General features: G+C 36.1%; 2 protein-coding genes across 3 annotated transcripts in view; one reads left to right on the top strand and one right to left on the bottom strand.

The window, feature by feature from the left end:
- Nucleotides 1-277: 277 nt before the first annotated feature.
- LOC135112619 (beta-hexosaminidase subunit alpha-like) lies at nucleotides 278-17937 on the bottom strand. Of its 2 annotated transcripts, none has more exons than XM_064027161.1 (13): nucleotides 17544-17937; nucleotides 10468-10612; nucleotides 10201-10288; nucleotides 9448-9570; nucleotides 7918-8078; nucleotides 7575-7730; nucleotides 6644-6756; nucleotides 6108-6159; nucleotides 5847-5996; nucleotides 5210-5335; nucleotides 2759-2873; nucleotides 2449-2560; nucleotides 278-1334 (listed from the first exon to the last, which is right to left on the bottom strand). In XM_064027161.1, exons 1-13 carry the CDS (start codon nucleotides 17551-17553, stop codon nucleotides 1072-1074), a joined length of 1614 nt encoding a protein of 537 aa, XP_063883231.1. In that variant the 5' UTR covers nucleotides 17554-17937; the 3' UTR covers nucleotides 278-1071. The 2 variants fall into 2 exon arrangements, with proteins under 2 accessions (XP_063883231.1, XP_063883230.1); XM_064027160.1 differs by having other exon boundaries at nucleotides 17828-17903.
- Nucleotides 17938-21428: 3491 nt separating this feature from the next.
- Nucleotides 21429-21766, top strand: part of LOC135112616 (uncharacterized) — a 48080-nt gene continuing 47742 nt past the window's right edge. The window contains exon 1 of the mRNA XM_064027147.1: nucleotides 21429-21447. The gene's annotated coding sequence lies outside the window, so the exon portion shown is untranslated. The remainder of the gene's footprint in view (nucleotides 21448-21766) is intronic.

Genomic DNA, 21766 nt, shown 5'->3' with positions numbered 1-21766 from the left:
TTTTTTTTTTTTTTTTTTTTTTTTTTTTTTTTTTTTAGATAAGATGTGATAGGAAATGAGACAGCAAAAATCTTCTGTATTAAGAGAACAGTTCACACCAGTGTGTCCATTGCCTTCAAGATTAGGACAAAGTTCTTGTTGGTGCCTCTGCCGAACTCTGCTGAATTTCCACCATTTGGCATTATTAGTTTTATCATACTAATTATTCTGCAACTTATTTCCACAATGAAAATGAAAGAAAAGTTTTTACATGCTATCTTTATAGGGTAAAATTAAGTTTTATGCTGTAAGTAACTATTTATTGCTTACTGTTAATGAAACTACCCTGTCTTTGTTAAATACATATGTATTATTATTGCTGTTTTTCTTGTGTGTGTGTGCATGTGTGTGGCCAAGTGGTAAACCTCCCCAAACAAGAAGTGCATAGTGTCCTTGTGCACACATTTGAATGTTGCTTGGTCCTTTGTCATCATAGTGTTATTGAGTTTTCTAACTCATAATTTTCACATAACCTCAAAACCTGTACATTCAGATTCATCTGTGATAAGTATGTAGACTTTCAAATTGAATGCATTATTGTAACATCTAAATAAAGATACAGATTTACTTTATCTACCTATTTACCACCCTGCACATTATAAACGGTGACTGTACTACTTAAAGATAAAACCAATAACTTCCTCACTTCCACTTCATTCACTATCTTTCTTTTGCTGCTTTCATCATCCATAATTTCATGTTAGCATTTCCTAACCCCTTAAGTTAAAATCATGTGTGGAGCTCCAGAACAGAAAGATGGAAATCTGCCATGGCCATCCCCCTGAGAGCAATGAAGTGTAAGCTATAGATGGATAAATAGACATGGTAATCTCAGGTCTTTCATAATTCACTCTTCTGCTCTTGTCCTACAGAAGCCAGGAACAGGTGGTAAGTTTAGAACAGTGCACCCAGGAACTTATAAGGCCTTTGTGAATAAAAATAGGAATGTTTAATGATGTATTGTGCATCTGAAATATAATACCTTTCAAACATTACTCTCTTTTTCTTTCTGTGTTGCAGTTTAAGGAAATTTTAAAGTTGTGCAACATCAGCAGCACAGAAGGATGGCCAGAGAGGCTCAACATCATAACCTCGTCCAAGAAGTCGACAACGGTGCTCCTCCAGCCGAGGGGAAGCTGCATTGCTGTCAACTGTGTGGAATTTATTACTCCACAACTTCTCAGCCACAACTGAAGCACGAGGCCATGTGCGTGAGATAAGGTTGGTCCTATCTACGTATTCTCCCCACATGCATGCCTCTCCTCCAAGCACCAATTGTTTTTGCTCATCCGTGCCTGAACAAAAACAGAAAGGAAATTACATATCATACTCTAGTAATAAAGCTCAAAACTAATTTTATGTATTTTTCAGAAAGCATTATAAGCTGTAGAAATATTGCAAGAATAATCTGGATCCCCTTCTATGGTAATTTAGTTTTCTAAGGTGGGAAGAGTATTGTGTGGTAAGGTCTAATGTAGGGTTTCTATTTTCTGGTAGGTCAGGAAGCTTGCTGGCTTTTACTATTAGAATACAGTCTCAATGCCTCACCAACTGTGGAAGCAAGTGACCATAATTATTTATGTCAATTCTTTGCCATCTTCCATCATCTGTGATGGGTCATATGTCACTTACTGACTTGAAAAAAAGCCTCTATTTAGGCTTTGAGAAAAGCTCATATGTCACTTACTGACTTGAAAAAAAGCCTCTATTTAGGCTTTGAGAAAAGCTAAGTCACCATAAATCATATCCATAGCCATAAAGAGCAGACAAAGTCAGCATTTATGGTGCTTCTTACTGCAGCTCAATACCTGTCCCCAACGAATATTCCCCAGCATAAACCTCATGCCGAACTCAAAAAGATACATTTTCTTGAGTTGGGAGGCTGTCACACATGGATTCTCAGTCACTTCATTCAGTAACTGACTGAGGCAGAATTTTTTTTTATTTTGGTCTGATTTGAGGTTAAAGGAGGGAATCTTGCTGGAGATGCAGATGGTGACTTGTGACAAGTAGCACCAAATTTGTTTACTTCTTTAGTCTTGTACAGTTACAGATTTCTTTAATAGTGACTTTTCTCTCAATAAATATTAATAGGTGACACAGGATCCATCACAGGAGATTTGGTGGTGAACAGCTGAGAGTAAACTCAAGTCGGTCTTTCATATCAGATTACCTGAGTTACCAGAAACTTCAGAAAAAATCACAATCTACCATGGCACAGAAGCTAAACTTTCATACCAGATACCAACAAGGCTTGAGTTCTCAAAAACTGAAAAAAATCCAAACTTACCATTACAGTGGTGGTTTGTTCCTTGACATCAAATACACAGTGACCATTTCCTGTACTACTTTTAAGATATGTATTTTAAAATGGGTAATGTTACTTGGAAATGAAAATTAATTACTCACCATCAAAGTCTTGTGGGTCACACTCATAATACTTGTGCCAGTCAACACCATAGCTGATGTAGTTGAGATACCAGCATGATGACAGAACTGTACTATAACCAGCTGAAGTTACCTGAAGCACATAAAAGGGTAGACAATCTTGGTTTATATTTATACTACAATAATCTGGAAAAGTAAAGGACAGCAAAGAGAAAGTATGAGTATAAGAGAATAGAAACATGTCTCATATCTGATGTGTACAAGGAAATTTATGAAAATTGATTAATTTTACACAGGCTTGAAATGGAGAACAAATAATAATGTAACTTGCTTTGCCAAGTTCATGCTTGAAGATTAGTGGTGTACCTCCATCCTTCCAAATATGTACCACTGTATCATCAGCAATGTTGACTCCATTGTCAAATACTTCTTGCCACACCAAGTATCTAGAAAATCAATAACATTACAAACATGTAATACTGCTTCATATATTTGTTCTTAAATCAATACTTTTTTTAATTCATAAATTACATTAGAGGTAAGACTAGTGAGAATGACATCTTTGTATTTGAAGAATGATCCTATTGTTAATGAATTTGTAAAAATAAATATGAATTTCTAGTAATATTTATTTTTACAAATTTGTTAGCAATAGGATCATTCTTCAAAATACAAAGATGTCATTCCCACTAGTTTTACCTCTAATGTAATTTATGAATTCATGTGTTCAATCTGTAGTCAATATTTATTTGTATATGCTTTTTAGGAAATAGATCACTTAACAAAACTTAGCAAATAGCATTTCTTGGCTAATGCTTGTCACTTTGCGATCACAGAAAATAGACAAGAGAATTAAATAAAGCTGTCAATATAGTAAATAATACCTAATAAAGTCCATTTCTGTGAATGCAATCAGCAAGTTCAAATGTTACCTTCTGCAACTTCCAGTCTTAAAATCCTTTGAAATTTACAATACTGCAAATGCAAACCATTTAGGTAACAGCATAATTTTAATATTAATCTAGATACCATTAAAAAATTTTACTCATTTGGGATGCTTTTGGATTTAACATTTTCATATTTAAATTATATATAATTTTGAGATAGCTATCCACACCAATGATATCTTTATTTACTGTATTCTGACTAACAATAAGTGATTTTTATGATCCCTGAAAATTATCCACAGCACTGGACATCAGCTTTGCAGCAATACAGACATCTCCCACTTGCTTCCACTCTGTGATCTCATGTGTGCACATGCCTGGGGATCCCAAGGAGTTTTATATTGATGACAAAATAATACCCTTTTATCAAATTGCATATATGATAACAAAAGTGTCATTTTCCAATTGGGACTTTGTTCCTGTAAAAAACTCACTTTAAGATTTGCTATTGGAGATGTAGTTAATTTCATCACATCTAGGACTGGATTCTAGTCTGGCTGCCAAGTGTCATTAGATTTAAATTAGCCATTGCAGTTCCTCATTACACACACACACACACATGACCTAGAGCAATTGGTGCAACACCCTACTCATATTCCTGACTGTCTTGGAGATACACCCAACATTCTTGACCTTTTCCTAACCTCTAATTCTGCTTATGCCGTTACCTTCTCTTCTTCGTTGGGCTGCTCCAATCACAATCTCATATCTCTATCTTGTCCTATTGCTCCAATCCCTCTTCAGAATCCCCCTAAGCGGAGGTGCCTCTGGCATTTTGCCTCTGCTAGTTGGGGGGACCTGAGGAGGTATTTTGCTGATTTTCCTGGAATGACTACTGCTTCCGTGACAGAAACCCGTCTCTGTGTGCCGAGCGCATAACAGAGGTGATAGTGTCTGGCATGGAAATATACATCCCTCACTCTCTTTCTCAACCTAAACCTTCCAAACCTTGGTTTAACACAGTCTGTTTTCATGCTATACATGATAGAAAGGTGGCCCACAAAAGGTACTTGAGCCTTCCATCACCAGAATCTCATGCACTTTATATTTCTGTCTGGAACCATGCTAAGTCTGTTCTACAACTAGCAAAAAACTCCTTCATTAATAGAAAGTGTCAAAATCTTTCAAGATCTAACTCCCCTCATGACTTCTGGCATCTAGCCAAAAACATCTCCAATAACTTTGCTTCTTTTTCTTTCCTTCCTTTATTTCAACCAGATGGCACCACTGCTATCACATCTATCTCTAAAGCTGAACTCTTTGCTTGGTCCTTCACTAAAAACTCTACCTTGGATGATTCAGGGCTTGTTCCTCCCTCTCCTCCACCCTCTGACTGCTTCATGCTACCAATTGAAATTCTTCGCAATGATGTTTTCCATGCCCTCACTGGCCTAAACCCTTGGAAGGCTTATAGACCTGATGGGATCCCTCCTATTGTTCTCCGAAACTGCGCCTCTGTGTTTGCACCTTGCCTAGTCAAACTCTTTCAACTTTGTCAGCATCTACCTTTCCTTCTTGCTGGAAGTTTGCCTACATTCAGCCTGTTCCTAAAAACTACTATGATTTGAATGCCTTTAAGAGGGAGGTTTCAAGACACTTATCGTTCAATTTTTGACCACCACTTCGGACCCTATTCAGGACCGGCATCTCAGTGGGCTTTTCTATTAGATTTTTGTTGCCCTTGGCTGGTGTCCCTCCTACATAAAAAAGTAAATAAACTTACAAATCCAAAATTACAAATGTGCAGTACATAAGTTTGTTTTTAATCCAAAATCTGCAAACAAAATTATGCTTAAGTAGTTGCAGAAATGACCAGCTCAGATTATAAGGCTTACCCATTTTTAGTTGGAAGATTACTGATCATCTGAGTAAGTTTTGTGATATATATTTCTTCTAATTTTCTGTAGTTCCCAGTAATGTTGTGCTGAGACATATAGTGTGTGATTGTAGGATTGCTCTTCCTGAAACAGAGTAATTTTTTTAAGAAAAAGAATACAATATTCTTACTCAAGTCTTCACTTGCATTCTTTCTAGTATTTTCATTTAATTACTTCACCTTCTAATATCTGTCCATCTGATGACCTCCATTTTCATATATATATATATATATATATATATATATATATATATATATATATATATATATATATATATATATATATATATATATATATATATATATATATATATATATATATATATATATATATATATATATATATATATATATATAATGTCAGTTCCCAAAAACTTCCCTACCCAAAGGGCATCACCATTGCAAAAATAGAAAAAAAGTCTTCATTTATTTATGCCTTTGCATTCCTTCTTTGCATATGCTAATACTCTTACTTTCCTCACATGTTGCAGCATTGTTCTCTCATTTAAGTGAAAGTTATTGTCTTAGACCTATGCACTGTGCTTGTTTTTTTAAGAACACGTGTTATGAAAGTGTGGATAGGTCATTGATCTCACCAACAGTCAAAGCTGACTTCATCCCCTCCAAGGTGGACATAATGATCAGGAAACCGAGATGTAACCTCTTCAAAAAAGGTTCTCAAGAAATCGTAGTTTGCATCATTGGTTGGGTCAATAGGGCCAAAGGTTCCATCAGGGATGCCATTTCTGAAATTGGATTAAAAGTTTAATGTTAAGGAGTCATAGTATACTATTCAGAATATAGAATATAATTTCCAGTGCAGCATTTATAGTTAAATAAGTAATGATATAACATACTTGTAACAAGGTGTCAGGAGCCCTGGCTGGGAGCCCCAGGACTGAGTGTGACCTGTGGGAGAATTCATTTCATACAGGAGTGGACTTCATAACTGACAGTGAGGAATGCATGAAATACTAACTGACTGATTAAAAATAATCCAGCAAAGATCTTTTCACGGTATTGTATACTCTAAATGGCATAAGAGAAAGATTAAATAATGCTGATTGCAAGAAATGGATATGTGTGTATGTGTGAGTGTGTAATTTACCATGGGTTGGACTAGTAAGTTTTTACCCTCCTAGTAATATAATATAATATAGTCTGATCTACAATTAAGACTGAGATCTTTTATACTTCCTAAATCCCATACATTTGCTTAAGGAAGATACTACCAGCTCACACAGTGGTAAAATCATTGGCATTGTGAACAAAACACAAACTCTCTCTCTCTCTCTCTCTCTCTCTCTCTCTCTCTCTCTCTCTCTCTCTCTTGCACACACACACACACACACACACACACACACACACACACACACATGCTGTAGTCACCCACCTGGCGTATCAAATTCAGGCAGGACACGGATCCCCCTCATCTTCCCATATTCAATAACATTGGAAATATCACTTGCTCTGTACACATGGCCTGGACTGTAGGCTCCTTGTTTGCTGCAGGAAGGAAAGAAATAAAAGAAAACTGTTATTAATCACTACTTCCAAATCAATATCAATGACTAAGTATGTATAGGAATGATCTCATTTAGTAATTACAACTGTGAATAATAACAGTGAAGCAAAAAAATTCAGATGAACAGTATTCAATCACAAGCTCCATTTGATACATGACAGCCCCATCAAATGAAAATTATTTACACAAGGAGACAAGGATTTAGAATGTCTGTACCTTTATTCCATATAGACTATTAATTCCTACTAAGTAATGAACAAAGTTGAAGGACTAGAAATATTCTTGTTTCTATGGTGGTGGCTGGTCTCTTCCAGAAGTGAGGGTTGGTGTCCTCTACCATACCATATGCCACCCTTTGTACTCTTTCTCCACTTTCTAGATTCTACCCATTTTTCCAATCTTCAAAGTGGTGATGGGTATTCACAGATGTGGAGTCAAGTTACTTCTACAAGGCAGGTGGGATTATGACTGGCACCAAGCTTAGCTCAACTATTGATAAATCAACAGTTTTCTTTTATCTTGATTTACGGGGAATACAAAATTGCCAAGGGAGAGTCCTCCACCCCTGTGCCCTCATTAGTTTGATGGTAAGGGGAATCATGATAATGACTAAGATTCTGAAAGACTTGATCTAGTTCTCCTAATGTAATTTCATGAAGATGGATTATTAAATGAAATGTGTTTGTCAAACCTTGTAGCTTGTGAGTCCTTCTTCCAAACAACAGGGTGTATTTTAACTTCTATGCCCTATCATACTGTACATATAAGAGCAACAGGGAGCTTCATCAGTCACACACACCTGAGTTCAGGATAGACACTGCTGATGTATGGAAAACTTGGGTCATCCACAATGTGCCAGTGAAGAACATTAAATTTATTCATAGCCATGAGGTCCAGTGTATCCTCAATTTTTGAGATGGGTAAGAAATGTCGTGAGGTATCAATCATCAGGCCTCTGGGGAATGCATTTGAAACACATAAAAACTCTCGTATTTAGCATAGTTAATACCTTCTTAATTATATACAATAGCACAAATATTTTTCTTTCAATGATGACCTGTTTTAGCATTCTTTCAAGAAAAACATCCATGACATACTGGAAGTCTGACCTGATTGTTATTCCATACCTTGAATGGCCTTACCTGTAACTGAACCTGGGGAAATCCCTGATTTGTGTAGAGTTGACATTATAAACAGCTGAGTTTGGCACCAGCAGCTGAGAGAAAGATTCAAGACCTCTCACGATTCCCCACACACTCTGGGCAATGAGGGAGGCTTCCCCTGGAGCATCTGGGGTATTGATCTAAAGGCAAGTTCATAGTGCTTAATGTATATATATTTTGAAAGCAGTTTCATAATATATCAATTTACATTTATACAGTTGTCCTAAATGTGAGATTTCTTTATACACCTTTATGCGAGTTGTGCTGAAAACGGTAAGACATAGCATAGTGTGCATGGCTGATGAATTGGGAAGGCAGAAGCAGGCTAATTCACAAAATGATATTGTTTTGTTGCAAACATAAGTACTAATTAAAAAAAAAATCATATCACTAATAGACAGCTAGCTGGTGTTATTGTTCTGTACTTTTAATAATATGATGCACATTATCATAATGTATTCATAAAATGTAACCAAAGATCCTGATAAGCTCTTACCTCTCCCTACAAACAGGTAACCCCCCCACCTCATCCCTTCTGTTCTTCTGGAGCCTACACACCTGCCATCTTAAAGTGAGTACAAATTCAAAAAGTTTCTAATATTAATTTTCACCACCTCTTCAGTTGCTGCAATATATTATTGCTCTTGTTTTATAGAAATACTACATACTGCTTTTTATGTAAGAGAGGCTCTGGTCAAGGCCAATAAAGGACTAAAAAAAAAAAGTCCCACTGAAGGTGCCAGTCATAGGTGGGCGTTATTGGTCATCTGATAATTGTTTTTCCCACGTTATTGATTTATCAGTATTGCTAATATATTTGGTTCCAAACTGGCAATAATCAATAATTCTAGTTTTTGGAAAATGAGCCTGTTGAAGTTTAAAACTTTCAAAATCAAATATAGGTATTTGACTTAAAATAGTACTTTTCATTAGTGAAGAGATAGGATAAACATTGAATTTGAAGTTTTTTGAAAGATTTTTCTAAGTTTTCTAAGATAAAGATAAAAATAAAGATTTGGATTCATCAATTTTTTAAAGTTAAAATATCAATGTTGTTGCTGCTAGTATCAGAATTTTGGATTTATTGATTTATTGGTTATCATCTTATCAGCCGATAAATTTATTGCCAGTTATCAATTATCACCAACAAGGTTATTGTTATCAATTTATCAGTTATCAATATCAATCAGTTTCTTTGTTATTGTGCCCACATATGGTGCTAGTCCCCACAGAGCACTGTCAAAAGGATTATCCAAAATTTGAAAAGTGTTTTGAAACTTCCCTCTTAAAACAGTTGAAGTCAAAGATAGTAGGAAATACAGAAACAGGCAGGGAGTTTCAGAGTTTACAAGTAAAAGGAAGGTGCACTCTTTACATGAAAGTTTGCGTAATTAAGGCTTAATGAATTAGAAAACTGGCCCATGAAAGGCAATGTTCCATGATTGATTGATCTGTACTAAGAAAACATCTTGATGGTTTGTAGGACTAGTGTGTGAGTCTCACTCTCACCTTAATCTCATATTGCTCATCCATATCCTGATGTGGGTGAGTCTCACATTTTGTCAGCAGAGTCACCTTCAGGTTGTCAAGATAACCTTTGAAGTTGCCATCCTTTTTCCAGGGATCTTGTCTCTGAAGGTATCAGTTGTTTAAAAAGAAAAAAAGGCTGTACTGTATGAAAGTCATAAATGTTTTAAGGCAATTTTTTTAAAAAATTGAGAAAGATATTGATAATTTTAAGCATAAATAGTATATGAAGTCATAATAAAAAGAAAATTTATAGCTAATCTAATTTCTCCAGACAAGGCAGAAAGCATCTTTGAGGCAAATACTGTAGGTCAGGTCTGTCTTAAGTTATAATATTGTTAATTGTTAACTGCTTACTATATGTTTATAATGAAAGAGCATTTACATATTTTAATACATATGTAATACAGAATCTTGAAAAATAAATGTAATGCATATAATTTCAAATTATATGCATTATATTTTACACTATAATAGTGTATGTTCTGAGGAATGAAGCAGATAAAATGACAATGCTGACTTCAGTGTTGGGAGTTAATGAGAGGTTATATCACTCTTTTGCCCTTCACTGGCCTCCTCCTCAGTAGTGAGATTGGTAGGATCTGCAGGGATACATTAAAACAAAAACTGTAGCATCAGAAGGCAGGACAGTAGAAAAAGGATGGAGACCTTATAGCAAATAGTGATGTAACCACTCCTCAACTGCTTTAATAATAAAGGGACTCTAGAAATCACCTTAAGAGCAGTAGAAGGGAACATGATTTCCTTGTACCTCTGTAGTGCTTCATCCAGAATGGCACAAGTGTTTCGTGTCACATTAAACCTGAAAAGGGTCAAACACATTGTGGGATGGATCTCTCAAATGTTTGAATTTATATTCAAAACACATATGTATCTTGCTGAAATAGACACATTATGGGGCTAAATCTTGCAGTCAATGTGATATGCTTTGTGAGAACAAGTAAAAGATAGTTCATGTTTATACACTGTTACATTGCTTACGAAAAAGTCCCTGGCCTGATGATCATGTAGGTGTCTTGGGATTCAACAGCCTGAGGCCGTGGCCACACCTCTCCAACTGTGGGCAGGACCAGTGGAGTGCCACTCCATACTCTTCCTACTGTCCCCAGTATTATAAACAACAGTGCTGAGGATAAATAGAGAAAAGTAAATATAAAAACTGAATGCTTGGTCATAACTGAGACAATGCAGATGCTCAACATAAGTCTGTGTAAATGACAAAAGAGGAACATTTTTTTATATATATTATGCTTTTAATGTCATTCAGCATTGAACTGAATCACTATACAATGTTAACAGTAATGGCTTCATATGGATTGTGATTGGCTTCTTCAATTTCCTATCTTTCTAAAACCATTGAAGCTATCCTTAAGCATCAATCTGTTCAAAAATTTCTGCCTGATCTTTAGTATGGATTCTGTGAAGTATATTCCACAAATAATCTTCAAGTCTCCTAAACTGAATCTAGGTTACCTATGGTGTTGTCTTAAATGTATCAAAAGCTTCTGTTTTTCTCCTTTCCTATAACTTGAACTGTTTCAAGAGACCAATATGAAGGTATCTCCAGAATAAAACTATCCAACCTTTTCTGACATTTTAATTGGTCAAGCAAGATTTTTCAACTTATTTTTATTTATTTATTTTTCTTTATAAATATACATAAGAATGTCACTCCCCAAGGGAACACAAAAAAAGACGGGGAAAAAAAATCACACTGAGGTGCCAGTCCCAAAAGAGATGTCAAAAGATTAATTGAAAATGGAAGGATAAGTATCTTAAAACCTCCCACTTGAAAGAGTTTTTTTATGTAGGAAGGACACAGGCCAAGAGAGAGAGAGAAAAAAAAAACATGCCGGTCCCTGAATAGGGTCTGAAGTGGTAGTCAAAAATTGAAGGATAAGTGTTTTGAAATCTTCCTCTTGAAAGAATTCAAGTCATAGGAAGGTAGAGATACAGAAGCATGCAGGGAGTTCAAGAGTTTACCAGAGAAAGGGATGAATGATTGAGAATACTGGTTAACTATTGTATTATAGAGGTGGACAGAATAGAGGTGAGAAAAAAAAAAGTCTTATGCAGCGAAGTTGTGGGAGGAGGGGAGGCATGCAGTTAGCAAAATCAGAAGAGCAGTTGGCATGAAAATAGCAGTAGAATATAGCTTGAGATGCAACATTGCAGTGATGAGAGAGAGGCTGGAGACAGTCAGTTAGAGGAGAGGAGTTGATGAGACAAAAAGTTTTTGATTCCACCCTGTCTAAAATAGCAGTATGAGTGGAACCCCCATACATGTGAAGCATATTCCATACATGGGCGCATAAGGCCTCTGTACAAAATTAGCAGATGAGGGGTTGAGAAAAATTGGCAGAGATGATTCAGAATGCCTAACTTCATAGAAGCTGTTTTAGCTAGAAATGAGATAGGAAGTTTCCAATTTAGATTATAAGTAAAGAACTGACCGAGGATATTCAGTATAGAAGGGGGAGATAGTTGAGTGTCATTGAAGAAGAGGGGATAGTTGTCTGGAAGATTGTGTCAAGTTGATAGATGAAGGAATTGAGTTTTTGAAGCATTGAACAATACTAAGTTTGCTCTGCCTGGTTCATACTGGCAATCAGATAGATGGTTGTGAAATGACAGATGTTTAAGAATGTACCTGTTGAGGGCAGATTCAAAAACTTTAGATAGGCAGGAAATTAAAGCAATAGGACAGTAGTTTGAGGGATTAGAATGGTCACCCTTATTAGGAACAGGCTGAATGTAGGCAAACTTCCAGCAAGAAGGAAAGGTAGATGATGATAGACAGAGTTGAAAGAGTTTGACTAGGCAAGGTGCATGCACAGAGGCACAGTTTTGGAGAACAATTGGAGGGACCCCATCAGATCAACAAGCCTTCCAAGGATTTAGGCCAGTGAGGGCATGGAAAACATCACTGCGAAGGATTTTAATGGTAGCATGAAGTAGTCAGAGGTTAGGGGAGAGGGAGAAACAAGCCCTGAATCATCCAAGGTAGAGTTTTTAGCAAAGCTTTGAGTGAAGAGTTCAGCTTTAGAAATAGATGAGATGGCAGTGGTGCCATCAGGTTGAAATAAAGAAGGGAAAGAAGAAGAACATACTTGCATGGTTCCAGACAGAAATATAAAGTGCATGAGATTCTAGTGATGGAAGGCTTAAGTACCTTTTGTTGGCCACCTCTCTATCATGTATAGCACAAAAACAGGCTGTGTTAAACCAAGGTTTCGAAGGTTTAGTTTGAAAAAAAAGAGTGAGCAATAAATGCCTCCATGCCCGACACTTTCACCTCTGTTATGCACTCAGCACTCAGAAACAGGTGTCTGACATGGAAGCAGTAATCATTTCAAGGAAAATCAGCAAAATACCTCCTTAGGTCTCTCCAACTAGCAGAGACAAAATGCCAGAGGCACCTCCACTTAGGGAGATCCTGAGTTGGGATTGGAGCAATAGGACAAGATACAGATATGAGATTGTGATTGGAGGAACCCAACAGAGAAGAGAATGTAACAGCATAAGCAGAAGGATTAGAGGTTATGAGGTGATCAAGAATGTTGGGTGTATCTCCAAGATGGTCAGGAATACGAGTAGGGTGTTGCACCAATTGCTCTAGGTCATGGAGGATAGCAAAGTTGAAGGCTAGCTCACCAGGATGGTCAATGAAGGGAGAGGAAAGCCAAAGCTAGTGGTGAACATTGAAGTCTCCAAGAATGGAGATTTCCACAAAAGGGAAGAGAGTCAGAATGTGCTCCACTTTGGAAGTTAAGTACTCAAAGAATTTCTTACAGTCAGAGGAGTTAGGTGAGAAGTATATAGCACAGATAAATTTTGTTTGAAAATGACTCTGTAGTTGTAGCAAGATGGTGGAAAACTTGGAAGATTCAAGAGTGTGGGCATGAGAGCAGGTTAAGTAACTGTGCACATAAATGCAACATCCAGCTTTGAATTGAAAATGAGGATAAAGAAAATAGGAGGAAACAGAAAAGAGGCTACTTTCAGTTGCCTCAGACACCTGTGTTTCAGTGAGGAAAAGAAGATGAGGTTTAGTAGAGGAGAGGTGGTGTTCTACAGATTGAAAATTAGATCTAAGACTGCAAATATTGCAGAAGTTAATGAAGAAAAGTTAAGGGGGCTTGTCAAGACACTTAAGGTTGATACCAGAAGAATGGTCCAACCTGAGGACATCTGTGGTCCCCTCCCCAGCTGGGGACTCCAAGGCTGGTGTAGGAGTCGCCATAATAATTTTGAATTTGAAGTGAAGGGTGTGTGTGTAATTAGGTGCTTGTAGTTTTGTGTGAAGGAAGAGTTATTTTTGGAGGATATGCTGTGACTGCCCCCTTGTGTTGTGGGACACAAAGGGAAACATTCAGTGAGGTCACAGCTGAGTTTAATGATAAGATCACAGCACCCCCTGATTCAGTGCTTTAGACCTCACTGGGAATAATTATCGTTTTGGCAGGTGTCTAATGCCTCCTGCCCTTGACCTGTGTCCCTCAATCATAAAAAGTGTTTTATCAATTCTCTTTCGGGAACAAACTATTATCATGCAAGGTGCAGTGGAATGGACATATGTAACATTTCCCACATTCTGTTTGTATCTAGACAGAAATGAAAACATGTTTTGTAATAATGATGATGATGATGATGATGATAATAATAATAATAATAATAATAATAATTATTATTATTATTATTATTATTATTATTATTATTATTATTATTATTATTATTATTATTGTTATTATTATTATTATTATTATTATTAATTATTATTATTATTATTGTTATTATTATTATTATTATTATTATTATTATTATTATTATTATTATTATTATTGTTATTATTATTACTATTTTTATTATTATTATTATTATTATTATTATTATTATTATTATTATGATAATAATAATAATAATAATAATAATAATAATAATAATAATAATGATAATAATAATAAATATATCAAATGTGCTGCTACAGTATCAATTTTGTGTATTATGCATGTTAAGAAGGGTATCATTAATTTTTTGCATTAATTATGGCACAGAAAGGGTGAGAGTATTTATTTTCTTTCATGACACACTGTCGATTGGTATATACTTTTTATATCAGTATTCTTTCTCGATTTCTCATGATTTAATCATCTGTAATCTTAGAGGGAATTTTTTATTTATTTATTTTTATTATTATTATATTTTTTAATTTTTTTTACAGGTTCGGACCTTAATTAAAAAAAATAAATAAAGGAAATTAACACACACACACACACACACAAGAAAATGCATTCCATTCCTGTTCTGCCAACTTTATCGTTAGTTGGTGCACTCACTATCCACCACAACATTCTCGTCTCTCTTCTTTCCAACTCCCTATCTGATGTTTTCTTTAGTGTTAATGTTTTTGTTCTTTATAGCATCAGGCGCGTATTCTTTTCATCATAAGTTATTTTAATGTATTTCGTAAAGGTAAATATAGGGCACCAATAAAGAAATGAAAGGAAGTCAAGTGAAAAATTAGACAAAATAAATTCGGGATCAACAACACTCTAACGATGTCCGGAGAGAGAGAGAGAGAGAGAGAGAGAGAGAGAGAGAGAGAGAGCACATGTGCACCATTGACAGCAGTGCCACAGAGTCACTGAGTCACACGTTCACACAGCCATACAAGATGTTTTTTTTTTTCTTTTTCTTTTTTTTTTTATGTAGGAGGGACACTGGCCAAGGGCAACAAAAATCCAATAAAAAAAAAATGGCCACTGTAATGCCAGTCCCATAAAAGGGTCGAAAGCGGTAGTCATAAACTGAAGGATGTCTTGAAACCTCCCTCTTGAAGGAATTCAAGTCATAGGAAGGTGGAAATACAGAAGCAGGCAGGGAGTTCCAGAGTTTACCAGAGAAAGGGATGAATGGTTGAGAATACTGGTTAACTCTTGCGTTAGAGAGGTGGACAGAATAGGGGTGAGAGAAAGAAGAAAGTCTTGTGCAGCGAGGCCCCGGGAGAAGGAGAGGCATGCAGTTAGCAAGATCAGAAGAGCAGTTAGCATGAAAATAGCGGTAGAAGACAACTAGAGATGCAACACTGCGGCGATTAGAGAGAGGCTGAAGACAGTCAGTTAGAGGAGAGGAGTTGATGTGTCGTGGGTTGCACGGCCACGGAAAAATTTACTGATATGCTGGTAAATGGAACCATTCTCTACATGTAAGCAGTGTATACACGTACCACCAACCAATGATAAAAGATTATGCCTCTCATCCTTGCCACCAGCAACGCTGCAGAATTCTTCAAAATTCATTGTACGAGTATGCGCAAGTCTCCCGAAAGGCCAACCTTTAAAATCTATGAACAGCTTCACGCAACTGTTCAGGTGATGAAGAACATCAAGAAACCACATAGAACACCACATTAAGGAAATTTCTTCATCCTTACTAAATGTATGATACCTGTATTATATGGTACCGTAGATCAGCGAGTCAACCTGATGCATGCGTAACTGATATCTATTGACTAAAATACTTCTAAGTAACTCCCTCTAGTATCCTAAAGGTATAAGTCAACGAAAATGGATATACCGTACGTTATACAAAAATTCCTTACTTTCCCGCATGATATCGTTATAAACGGTGTTATTTCCCCATATCGCTCATTCTCTATTACCGTTTTCCATGTTAGCAAATCAGATGCAGTTGCAATGAAAATATGCACCTAAACACACCATCCTTTTCAGTTACAAATTCAACGTTTAGGGTGGAAAAAGGGTCCAGCAGATTCTATACGCAGAAAAGTTTTTAGCGGAATCTTACTGAAGCTATTTCAAGTCATGTTTTGATTTAAGCTCACTTGCTTGACTCAATGTGGAAATAACACAGTGGAGAGGGTTTCCAGTCCCTTCCCTCCGTCCTTACTCGTAGTAGCCTTTTATGATGCACAGGAAGTAGACCTTGGGGACTCCGGCTTTTAACCATAGATCGCTGAGTGTGTGGTTATGCTCCCCCTATAAGCTCTGTGAATAGATTCCATTAATTCTGAATTATATTTAATAGCTTTTCTCAAACTTCCTTTACTTGGTTAAGTTTTCTGTCGTAGTGAAATTACGTTTATTATTATTATTATTATTATTATTATTATTATTATTATTATTATTGTTATTATTATTGCAAACAACAACGTTTGCAAACTGTTTCCAAACAAATTGCAAACAGTTTGGAAACTGTTTCCAAACAATGTTTCCTGTCCAGACCTCAGTTGTCGTCCTGATTGCGATGAGTGTAGAGGATGCAGCAGCAGCCTTTGCTTTTTATTTGGCACCTTTGATAAATTCATGGAAGGGCAAGAGGATTTTTTTATTTTTTATTATTATTTTTTTTAAAGTAGCCTTTTAATGGTGACTTGCTTCTGACGGACTGATAGTAGATGGAGCAGGTTTCACTAATTTTCTTCGGATGTCCACGACTAACTGAAATACTTTTACGGTTGTGGCTCCCACAGGTTAAAATTTCAGATTTTACAGTAACTAAATTCTTAAATCCTGACAAAAGATCAAAATTTCAGATCTCCAGAAATTAATGACAATCTGGCAACACTAATGGTTCATCATCACCGCCGTCGCGCGCACACACACACACACACACACACACACTGTTTCCTACTCTGGATGGGAAACAAATATACATGAAAGATTGTTTCCAAACACTTTGCGAACAGTTTGCAAACAATATTTCCAAACTGTTTGCAAACATTGTTTCTAAACAGTGTTTCCTGGTGTGGACAAGCTTTTATAAGCACTTATATACGTATTTATGATTTTTTTAGATGCAGGAATTTTTTTTTTTTTTTGTGTGTGTGTGTATGTGCGTGTTAAAGGCATGGTAGAACCCTTTCATCGAATGAGTTACATATCTCCTTTACATGGAGCCCGGCAATCCAGAAAAGTCCAGTAAATACGTATGTGTCATAAACTGGTATAGTAACGTTAAATATACACATGCATGCTTGTGAAAGAGACAACGTTGAAATGAGTGTCAGAAGCCAAAGGCAACATTTCATCACTTACCTGCATGCATATTACTACTGACGCTACTCCACACTGAAAGTCGATGGCCAAGTCCAACTGAGTGTACAGTAAGCGGCGAGAGTTGGCAATGAGTGGAGCATTATGATAGGAAGTTGCCAGAGAGAGCCAGAGAGGATGCTTATTTTTTCGTAAACACTTGCGATATGATTACAGTGACCTTTGTGACTATGTACTGGAATTGTAAATATGATACGAAGATTTCTGTATGCTCTTTATTTGTTCATCAACCAAGAGATCTATGCGTTTCTCTCTTATATGCTTACTTGTATTTGAGCCATCCCTATGCACGTCTATTCCACCCACGGATCTAACAGCATCTTCCATGCAGTGTCACACAAGGCATATGAAACTATCTCGTCACCAAACAGTGTATGAAAGCATATCTAACATACTTATCGTGAGGTTCGCGATAATACAAATCTACTCCCCACAATATGGTTACTGCCACACAGAATTTACTAATGTACACGTATATTTGTAACACTTCAATTGTGAGCGCTGCACTAGAGATTTATTTATTTTATCCGGATGTATCATGTCTTCATATTTGCAACATAGCAGACAAAAAGAATTATATTACTGACGAAATAATTACCACATGAATAATAGGGTGCTTGCTCCTTTTTTAGATTGTGCTTCCACTCGGACTCTATGACGATGCATCTCAAAGAAAAGCGTTTGGGCATTCCTGTACATATTTATTTGCTCTAATTCAATTTCACCTCTTTACACACTGTTGAGGGCATAGCCAGACAGTAGTATACTATAGTTATAATAATAATCATAAAAGCAGCAACAAAACAGGCACCTGGGAGACTGCCAGTTGACTTCAACACGGTGTTACAGGTGGAGAGGAGAAAAAGTTTGGTGAGAAACCTGCATGTGTAATATTGTAGAAGTTGCAGTGACCAAGTAAAGGGAACGATAAAAGGATTAGGAGCTTATTGTGGAAAAAATCACAAAAAAAAAAAAAAACGCATGTCAATAGACCGGTGAAAGAAGGTTAGGCTTATATTATTAAATGGGACTCTATATGTATTTTGAGATCAGTGATAAGGGATCGTGAAGGAAATGAAAAGAGATATAAGGATTGTGACTTAAAACAAAGTCTTTTAATCACATGGGGTTATTGAAAGAATTTAATATTACTGTGTGTGTGTGTGTGCGGCGGCGATGATAAACCAGTAGTGTTGCCAGATTGTCAGTAATTTCTGGAGATCTGAAATTTTGATCTTTTGTCAGGATTATTAGTTATTGTAAAATCTTCTGAAATTTCAACCTTTTGGAGCCAAAGACATCCGAAGGAAATGTATGAAACCTGCTCCATCTATTATCATTTCGCCAAAAGCAAGTCATCATAAAAAGCTACTTTTCCTAAAAATGTCCTCACCCATTTCTTTTTACTTTTCTTGCCCTTCCATGAACTTTTCAAAGGTGCCAAATAAAATACAGAGGCTGTTGCTGCAACCTCTATATTCATCGCAGGCAGGATGACAACTGAGGTCTGGACAGGAGACATTGGAAAGTTTGCAAACTGTTTGCAAACATTGTTTCGAAAACAATGCTTTCTGGTGTGACAGGCTTTAACGCGCCTAACAATGGTAATGATAATAACAATAACAACAACAACAATAATGATAATAATAATAATAATAATAATAATAATAATAATAATAATAATAAATGTAATTTCACTACGACAGAAAACTTAATCAAGTAAAAGAAGTTTGAGAAAACTTATCAAATATTATTCAGAATTAATGGAATCTATTCCTAGAATTTATAGGGAGTGCATAACCGCACATTCAGCGATCTATGAACTATTTCCTGTGCATCATATATGGCGACTACGAGTAAGGATGAAGGGAGGGGACTGGAAACCCTCTCCACTTTTGTTCTTACTTCCACAAAGAGTCATGCAAGTGAACATAAATCAAAACATGACTTAAAATAACTTCAACAAGATTCCGCTAAACTCTTTTATGCGTATGAAATCTGCTGGAATCTTATTCCATCTTAAACGTTGAATTTGTAGCTGAAAACGATGGTGTGTTTAGGTGCATATTTTCATTGCAACTGCATTTGATTTGCTGACATGGAAAACGGTAAGTAATAGAGAATGAGCGATATGGGGAAATAGCAATGCTTATAACGATATCATGCAGGAAAATAAGGAATTTTTGCATACGTACGTATATATACATTTTCGCTGACATACCTTTAGGATACCTGAGGGAGTTACTTAGAAGTATTTTAGTCCATGGATATCAGTTACATCATCATCATCAGGTTGACTAGCTGATCTACGGTACCGTATAATACAGGTATCATACATTTAGTAAGGATGAAGAAATTTCCTTAATGTGGTGTTCTATGTGGTTTCTTGATGTTCTTCATCACTGGTTACGTTATTTGTTATCATATGAACAGTTGCGTGAAGCTGTTCATGAATTTTAAAAGGTTGGCCTTTAGGAAGACTTGCACATACGATGAATTTTGTAGAATTTTGCAAGGATAAGAGGCAGTCTTTCATCATTGGTTGGTGGTAAGTGTATGTACTGCGTACATGTAGAGCATGGTTCCATTGATTAACACATCTGTTAATTACTTATTGTGTGGCCATGCCATTCAGCAGGACACACCTGTTGACTAGTTGTTGCGTGGCCGTATGTACTCTTTCAGCTCTGTCTGTCAACATCTACCTTTCCTTCTTGCTGGAAGTTTGCCTATATTCAGCCTGTTCCAAAAAAGGAACCTTCTATCTGATCGCCAGTGTGGGTTCCGTCAAGACTGCTCTACTGGTGATCTGGCTTTCCTTACTGAGTCTTGGTCATCCTCTTTTAGAGATTTTAGTGAAACTTTTGCTGTTGCCTTGGATATATCAAAAGCTTTGAAAAGCTTTTGATAGAGTCTGGCACAAAACTTTGATTTCCAAACTACACTCCTATGGCTTCTATCCTTCTCTCTGTAATTTCATCTTAAGTTTCCTTTCTGACTGTTCAATTGCTGTGGTAGACAGTCACTGTTCTCCTAAATCTATTAACAGTGGTTTTCCTCAGGGTTCTGCCCTGTCACCCACTCTCCTCTTATTATTCATCAATGATCTTCTATCCACTCCTACGCTGATGATATCACCCTGCACTTTTCCACATCTTTTCATAGACGTCCAACCCTTCAGGAAGTAAACAATTCACGCAGGGAAGCCATAGAATGCCTGACTTCTGATCTTTCTAAAATTTCTGATTGAGGCAGAGCAAACTTGGTATTGTTCAATGCCTCAAAAACTCAATTCCTCCATCTATCAACTTGACACAACCTTCCAGACAACTATCCCCTCTTCTTCAGTGACACTCAACTGTCCCTCTCTTCTACACTGAACATCCTCATTCTGTCCTTTACTTATAATCTGAACTGAAAACTTCACATCTCATCTCTAGCTAAAACAGCTTCTATGAAGTTAGGCATTCTGAGACATCTGCGCCAGTTTTTCAATCATTTTTCATTACTCACCTGGATGCATGCTGCCACCTGCAATGTGGTCAAAGCAGCAGCAGCCAGCAGACTATATAGTGGCAATGTGAATTCACAGTGATGAAGGACAAATTTAGCAGAGATAACACTTGTGAAACACAATTAATTACAGTAAACCTGAATGCATTGAATTTATAAACATAATATGATGGCGCAAGCTTACTAGATTCACTTATATGTTTGTTTATTATTTACTTATTTTATCTATCTATCCATCTTTCTACATATTTTCAGTGCTACAAAAGTCATACACAAGGCTATTAAATGGTTTTACTTTTAACACTTCCAGTTCAAGAATGTCTGTAAGATCTGCCATCCCCTTAGCACTATCCAGTTCTTAACATTCATAAAGGTAAGATATACTATGAATTTACCTTTCAAAAATTTATTTTTAACACTTTCATATATATATATATATATATATATATATATATATATATATATATATATATATATATATATATATATATATATATATATATATATATATATATATATATATATATATATAATATTTCCAATCTTTTATATATCTAAGTGCAGTTGGAAAATGTATAACAAAAAATATATTTACAAAATTCTATAAAAATTTGTCAAGAAGAAACAATGTATCTGTAAGAGCACATCCAGAGCACCTCTCCCACCCAGTCCCTTCACCCCAGGCACCCTAG

The sequence above is a fragment of the Scylla paramamosain genome, chromosome 24 (assembly GCF_035594125.1).
Source record: "Scylla paramamosain isolate STU-SP2022 chromosome 24, ASM3559412v1, whole genome shotgun sequence".
Classification (NCBI taxonomy): Eukaryota; Metazoa; Arthropoda; class Malacostraca; order Decapoda; family Portunidae; genus Scylla; species Scylla paramamosain.
The sequence above is the reverse complement of the archived record's forward strand: the minus strand, read 5'-3'. Positions and strand labels throughout refer to the sequence as shown.

Bases quoted from the DNA above. Each gene is read 5' to 3' on its own strand.
- LOC135112619 (XM_064027160.1), bottom strand. From the start codon at position 17,888: ATGGAAGATGCTGTTAGATCCGTGGGTGGAATAGACGTGCATAGGGAT. The intron at 9,571-10,200 runs GTGATTTCTAGA...TGATACCTTCAG, and splicing joins TCCCTTCTACTGCTCTTAAG to AGACAAGATCCCTGGAAAAA. The intron at 1,335-2,448 runs GTGAGTAATTAA...GTTTTTGTTCAG, and splicing joins TGACCCACAAGACTTTGATG to GCACGGATGAGCAAAAACAA.